Source organism: Terrapene carolina, unplaced genomic scaffold (assembly GCF_002925995.2).
Source record: "Terrapene carolina triunguis isolate 2854851 unplaced genomic scaffold, T_m_triunguis-2.0 Scaffold833, whole genome shotgun sequence".
In the NCBI taxonomy this organism is placed as follows: Eukaryota; Metazoa; Chordata; order Testudines; family Emydidae; genus Terrapene; species Terrapene triunguis.
The window spans coordinates 2584352-2591310 of NW_020665184.1; the positions used below are offsets into that span (position 1 = coordinate 2584352).

At 55.9% G+C, this 6959-nt stretch overlaps 2 protein-coding genes across 3 annotated transcripts in view; one reads left to right on the plus strand and one right to left on the minus strand.

Annotated features, from left to right (window-relative positions):
- Nucleotides 1-5048: 5048 nt before the first annotated feature.
- Nucleotides 5049-6494, minus strand: TIMM29 (translocase of inner mitochondrial membrane 29). The gene is made up of 2 exons (XM_026660665.1): nt 6430-6494; nt 5049-5860 (listed from the first exon to the last, which is right to left on the minus strand). The coding sequence occupies exons 1-2, from the start codon at nt 6476-6478 to the stop codon at nt 5220-5222; spliced, it is 690 nt and encodes a 229-aa protein (XP_026516450.1). The 5' UTR covers nt 6479-6494; the 3' UTR covers nt 5049-5219.
- A 105-nt stretch (nt 6495-6599) lies between these two features.
- Nucleotides 6600-6959, plus strand: part of YIPF2 (Yip1 domain family member 2) — a 7004-nt gene continuing 6644 nt past the window's right edge. Inside the window, exon 1 of one of the 2 annotated variants that reach the window (XM_026660651.2) lies at nt 6600-6673. The gene's annotated coding sequence lies outside the window, so the exon portion shown is untranslated. The remainder of the gene's footprint in view (nt 6674-6959) is intronic. The other variant, XM_026660652.2, reaches the window with a different exon arrangement.

The window sequence follows — 6959 nt, forward strand, 5'->3', positions numbered from 1 at the left end:
GACTAGATACCTCCTGAGGTCCCTTCCAACCCTGATAGTCTATGATTCTATGATTACTTGCTGCTTCCTCAAACCAGCCACCAATCTGCTCCAGTGCCCCTTGCTGAAATAGCCCCTCGGAACAACGTACCAAGGGTGGGGGGAGATTCTCCATCCCTGCTTGGACGTGCCCCTAAAAGCTCCGCTCTAGGAAGTAATTGGGGGCAGGGCTCTGACCTGGTCAGACTGGATGGTCACAGCGATGGCTTCTGGCCTGGGGATCTAGCAAATGCCACCGCAGCGAAGTAAATGGCAACAGAAAACACAATAGTGGTAAAGAAACACTGACGGTGGCCTGTCTCGGGGTGCGTCAATGCCAGGGACCTGCACGGACGAAGCTGTGACTTTTACATCAACGGAAAAGGAGGGCTGTGGATTGAGCTGCATTGAATAGGATGGTTGGAACCAGGGAAATAAGCCACAGTTCCACCTAGAATAGAGATCGTCACTAACGGGTGTAATGTATTGGCCATCGAGTCTGCAGTTTCCCAGATGCCCCTAAGTGGAGTACTTATGTGGTGAGCTTTTCAGCCTAAAGGGTCCCAGTGTCTATTATAAGCTAAGGAGATCGGCGTCCTCGTGGTGCCAGGCGCTGCACAGACCACCAGCCAAGATCAGGGCCCATTGTGGCAGGCACTGCAAAGCCCCCTGACTGAGAATGGAGACCCCATCGTGCTGGGCGCTGCGCAGACACTAAGCGAGAGACAGTCCCTGCGCTGCAGAGCTCAGTCTGAATAAACCAAGGGTGGGAAGAAAGGAGGTACACCTCTACCCCGATATAACGCTGTCCTCGGGAGCTAAAAAATCTTACCCCGTTATAGGTGAAACCGCGTTATATCGAACTTGCTTTGATCCACCGGAGCGCGCAGCCCCGGCCCCCCGGAGCGCTGCTTTACCGTGTTATATCGGGACGCGTTATATCGGGGTAGAGGTGTATAATTATTCCAGTTTTGAAGACGGAGATACAATTTCATCCGCTGCTAAAATGCAGCCACCTCTGGGCTTGTTAAACAGCTCACATCAAACACTTCCCAGCAGTTTCATACCAGGTGCAAAGACAAATTCTGCATCGGCCGGAAGCAGCACCGAGATCGGAGCCAGGGGCGTTACTTGGTGCGTAGGGCTCGACTCTGCTAAAGACAACGGGGTTTTCTCTGAAACGGACAGCTGCCAGGAGCAAGGGGAAGGCAATAAAGGAAAGGCCTGCATGACAAACACGCTACGGCGTGAAATTAACCAGGTAGGAGCAATACAGCTCGTGCCAAAGGAGAGTAAGAAACACAGAACAGGGACCGTTTGCTACTAAAACCCAAATTTCCTCTGTGTTTACACAGCAGATATTGCTGCACGGAGACCTTCAGAGCCGTTTGGGTTAGGAGAGCCGTTTTGTCCCAAAGGCGCTGAGAGCTTATGCACAGATCAGAACTGCAGGGCTCCCGTTCCCACCCACCGCCAGAGACGGGCTGTTCCTGCAGCGGGATTTACTGAAGCTCCCGGTCAGCTGGGCCTCGTCCCACATGCCTGACTGCTGGACAGCGAATGGTGAGATCATGGGTCGTTCTTTTCCCAGACCAAGCACGCTCCCGCTCACGGCAGCTCCGTGCCTCTCCAGTTCTCTCACGCCCAGAACCTACAGTTCTACCACTGCGAACACCCCCCGTCTCCCTTGTATCTCTCTGGGCTCTCTCACACACAGATTTTTCTAGCTTTCCTCTCCACCTCATACCACACACCTCCCTCTTTCCTCACATGCGCAGTCACCCGCTCATGGGCTTTCTAGCTTTACAGAGACACACCCATAGTGTGTGTCTAACACACCGACCCCATCTCTCATTCTCCGAGTGGGGCCCGAGCACTGGCTCGGTTGTGGGTCTGATTCTCAGCTCCCCTCTCCCTGTGCTTGGGGAAGGAAAGGAGTTTGGTGGCTTTAAGTTCCCTTTGCGCTCCTGCATTCTGGGGCTGCCTGACCCCTGGTGTAAGTTAGAGCAGCGTTGGGGCTGCTCTAACTCAAGCTCTGCCCCCTGGGAAGCAGAGAATAGCTGTAATGCAGCAAGCTCTGGTTGCTCTCCTGATTTTCCCCTCCACACCCGAGACTGGAAACAAGGCGGGTGCAGGGCCAGGAGGAAGGCCCCTTCCCAGCAGGGCTTGTCAGAGGACCCAGATCGGCCTAAAGGGGCCTTCAGAGAACAGAGTCAGCCCAGCCCAGAGGCCGGTTATTGTCTTGAGCGGAGCTCAAAGGCAGGCTGAGCCGACGTGCCGCGGTCAAAGACTCCGGCGACTCAAAGAGGAATCACTCCGCTGTGAAAGCCTCTCAGAGCCCAGCCCCTGCAGCTGTTTGATCACTTCTTAAATGGGTGAATAAATCATTAGGACAGAATTCAGAAGAACCCGACGTGCGCCTGTACGCAGCCTCGCAATTCCAACCCAGCCGCCGAACAGTCAGGTTGGCCTGTGAAGCCATGTTCTCTTCCCGCCTTCCCCCATCACCTTTCCCAGAAGAGAGACGTGCCGATTGCCCCAGGGCGATTCTATCAGTCCCTGGACTGGCAGTTCCCCCAAAGCCGGGGCAGATCCGCAACACCCATAAATTGATCATGGACCCATCCCCAGGGGGGCCAACCCAGCCACGGCCCATTGCTCCAGAGAACGTCGGCCCACAAGAGAACTGCAAAGGTAGCGCTACTCGTCTGCCGAAGTTTTCCCTTAATTCTCCAGTGCCCTCTGCTGTCTCTTTAGGATCCAACAGGAAAAAGTTTCCACTTGTTCTGAAAACTAAAGCGAGGTGAAATTTTACAGACATTTTTTTTCACCACCACCACCATCTCAAAAAATGCAGGTTTGGATCGATGGAAACATTTTGCTAATTCGTGTTGCTAGGACCCTAAAATTGTGTCAAATTCGCCAAATCGCTTTGGTTGGGAAAAAAATGGTCAGAAATTGAAACGTTTCACACCGCCGTTTTCAATACCCAACATTTTGATTCAAAGAGGCTTTGGGTTAGAAATTGGCTTCAGTTTCATTTTGCTGTTTTTTTAAAGAGTGAAAAAAAGTAAAAACCAAACGTGGTTGTGGGTCAAAGGGAACGTTTTAATCCACCCACAAGGTTTTTTGGTTTGGCCCATGACCCAAAGTCAGCTGTTCGCTCAGGTCGGCGTAGAGGCACGAATGTCAGCATGCAAGCTCTTTTCACTCTAGAGAGACAAATATCGTCTAGGAGTCAGGCCTGGCTGCTAGAGACTAACCGGATCTATCCCTTTCAATGCAATGCTGCTCTGGGCATGCCCCCTGAAGACCAGCACACACGCTGAAGTCTTACTTTTTGTCTAAGGAGCCATAAGTAATATGAAAGCAATGATTCTAGAGCGCAGAATCAGCAGCTACTGACCTTCATGTACTACTGATCTCCATTCACGTTTCAGAATGGACAGAGGTAAACAGCGAGGTTCCCCAGGGATCTGTACTGGGACAGATGTACAAATGATCTGCAAAAAGGGGTAAACAGCGAGGTGGCAAAATTTGCAGACACAAAATTACTCAAGATAGTTAAGTCCAAAGCAGACTGGGAAGAGCTACAAAGGGAACCCACAAAACTGGGTGACTGGGCAACAAAATGGCAGATGAAATTCAGTGTTGATAAATGCAAAGTAACGCACATTGGAAAACACAATCCAAACTATACATATAAAACGATGGGGTCTAAATTAGCTGTTACTACTCAAGACAGAGATCTTGGAGTCATTGTGGATAGTTCTCTGAAAACATCCACTCCATGTGCAGCGGCAGTCAAAAAAGCGAACAGAATGTGAGGAACCATTAGGAAAGAGATGGATAAGAAGACAGTAAATATCATAACGCCTCTATATAAATCCATGGTACATCCCCACCTTGAATACTGCATGCAGTTCTGGTCATCCCATCTCAAAAAAAGATACATTAGAATTGGAAAAGGTTCAGAAAAGGGCAAGAAAAATGATCAGGGGTATGGAACGGCTTCCGTATGAGGAGAGATTAAAAAGACTGGGACTGTTCAGTTTTGAAAAGAGGCAACTAAGGGGGGATGTGAGAGAGGTCTGTCAAGTAACAAATGGGGTAGAGAAAGTGAATAGGGAAGTGTTATTTACCCCTTCATATAACACAAGAACCAGGGGTCATGCAATGAAATTAACAGGCAGCAGGTTTAAAACAAACAAAAGCAAGTATTTCTTCACACAACGCACAGTCAGCCTGTGGAACTCATTGTCAGGGGATGTTGTGAAGGCCAAAAGAATACTTAGGTTTAAAAAAGAACTAGATAAGTTCATGGAGGGTAGGTCCATCGATGGCTATTAGCCAAGATGGGCAGGGATCCCTAAGACACTGGGTGTCCCTAAGACACTGACTGTCAGAAGCTGGGACTGGATGACAGGGGCTGGATCACTCACTAATTGCCCTGTTCTGTTCATTCCCTCTGGGGCACCTGGCACCGGTCACTGTCGGAAGACAGGACACTGGGCTAGATGGATCTTTGGTCTGACCCAGTCTGGCCGTTCTTTAGAGCCAGGCCCGTGACTGAGGAACTCTCTTACACCAGTGTCCACCCTGGGCAACCTTTGGGGGAGAAGCTGGCAGACGTGCCAAGGATCCTTGGATTTACGTCTCCTTTGAGAAGCAGCACGTCCAGCAGAACAGCACCTCCTAGCATCGTGACGGACCCCTGGGGCCAGAACGGGCTCAGGAGGGGGGGAAGGCACCCACCCTGCAGCACACCACCCCCTTGCACCACACCGGGGCACTGTGATCAGCACGGCCTCCGAGGGGAGAGCGCCCCCTACTGCATCACCATTGCCACTTCCACTAGTGCACTGCTGTTCCCCCACCCAAACAATGACTGAACAAGGAGGTGGTTTCCTTTTGGATACAGCTCCTTTATACGGACCAGCCTTGGACTGGAACGCCCAACATCGGGCCAGCACGGCGACCGCGAGTTAAGGGGAGCCAGTGGCTAACGGATCCCAGGAACAGCTCATCCGTGACTGGAAAACTCACAGAACTGATTTATTGAGCTCAGCACAGTTGGGCCACGAGCACAATTATATTTCATTACCGGATTCTTTTTGTATTTCATCTCCCCTCCCCCAGCGCCAGCTCCCAGACCGAGCGGCCCCGGGAGCCCCCAGAAACCGGACGTCTCTTTGTTCAGATCATTGGTTTAAGGCTCCCTGAAGTGACTGCTGCTCCTCCTTTTCCGCCCGCTCAATCTGCTCCTCTGTCAGGAGGACGGGTTTGTATTTCTCGTCAAAGAGTTTTTCGTTGGCCGCCGAGTGGAGGTTCCGGGAGGAGATGGTCCTGAGATGCTCAGGGAGATACTTGAATTCCTCTTCGTTGATGTCGGAATCCTTCATTTTCGAACTTAAAACCCACCAGCGGCCCAAGAACCCCACGTCCAGGATCCGGGCGGGAAAGTCCGTCCAGCGCGGCTTCAGGTGTTTGCAGTGAGCCTGGTACAGAGCCGCTTCCGCATCAAAGGGGGCCTGGTAGACGAGGGAGAAGAAGACCAGGCTCTGGTAGCGCAGCCGCCCCTGGTTCTGGAGCTTCATCAGGCGCTGGACGTGCCCCTCGGAGCTGCCGTTCCGGATCCAGGGGGAGAGCAGGAGGAGGGTGCCCGAGGCTTCGAGGAGGGAGGACTCGAACGAGGCGTCGCAGGGGACGTGGAGGCTGCAGACGGTGGCTCCGGCCAGCAGCGAGAGGTAGAGTCCGGCTTTCCCAGGCCGCTCCTTGAAGCCAAGGGCCACATCCCGGCAGGCGTCGGCGTAATCCTGAAGGAGGCTCTTGCACCACCGACCTGCGCGGGGAGAGGAAGCTCAGGGGCTGCCGGCTCCGGGGAGCGAGGCCCAAACACCCCAGGCCGCTGGGGGTGGGTACGTCTGGGTACTGGGGGGATGGGTGGGGTTAGGGGGGAGCTCAAGCAGGAGAAGAGTCTGGGGATGATCACTGGGGGGGCAGAGCTGGGAACGGGACCCAGGAAACCGGGCTGCCAGCGGCCTGCTCTAATGCGTGCCCCAAAGAACCCAGGCGTCCGGGCCTGCGCCCCACCCAAAGAACCCAGGTTTCCGGGCCTGTGCCCCGCCCCAAAGAACCCAGGCGTCCGGGCTGCCGCTCCGAACCCCTCCCCCAAGAACCCAGGCGTCCGGGCCGCCGCGCCCCGCCCCCCCCCCCCCCCCCCCCACAGAACCCAGGCGTCCGGGCTGCCGCCCCTCCCCGCTCCGACCCCCTCCCCAAAGAACCCAGGCGTCCGGGCCACCCCCCTGCGGCTCCGACCCCCTCCCCAAAGAACCCAGGCGTCCGGGCCGCCCCTCTCCGGCTCTGACCCCCCCTCCCCAAAGAACCCAGGCGTCCGGGCCGCCCCCTCACCCAAACGGCCGGTGGCGATCCGCTGCCAGCGGCTCCCGCCCCCCGCCATGGGCCGCTCGCTGCCGGGCCCGGAAGTGGTTTCCGCCCGGCCGGGAGACGGGGACGGACCCGGGCCGGGCGAGACCATCTCAGCGGGGCCGGGGGGGGGGGAGACACACAGAAATCCCGAGCTCCCCCGCGCGCGGGCGGTGCGCGAGGCCGGGCGCAGAGCGACACGCAGCAGCGGGGCGGGGAGGCCGGGCAGGTACCGGGGGGCTCGGGGCGGGGGAGGGGCACTGGGCTGTTTCATTAGCCCCGCCCCCAGCTGGGGGGGGTCAGTCTAAGCCCCCCCCCCGGCCAGGCCGGTGCCCCCATGGCAGGAACCCGCCCCATGGCTCGCAGCCCCAGTCTGCTCCCGCGGGGCCCCTGCCTCAGTTTCCCCCGCTGCAGAATGGGGACAATGGGCCTGAGCCCTGCTGGGAGATGGGGGGGGCGGGGAGGGCCTGGGGGGGGGGACCCTGCTGAATCCTTTACCCCCCCCCTCCCTGGAG

What these genes read in the sequence shown, in the direction of transcription:
- TIMM29 (XM_026660665.1), bottom strand. Translation starts at nt 6,478, where the DNA reads ATGGCGGGGGGCGGGAGCCGCTGGCAGCGGATCGCCACCGGCCGTTTG. An exon ending in GATCGCCACCGGCCGTTTGG is followed by an intron (nt 5,861 to 6,429) that starts GTGAGGGGGCGG and finishes CTCCCCGCGCAG; the next exon opens with GTCGGTGGTGCAAGAGCCTC.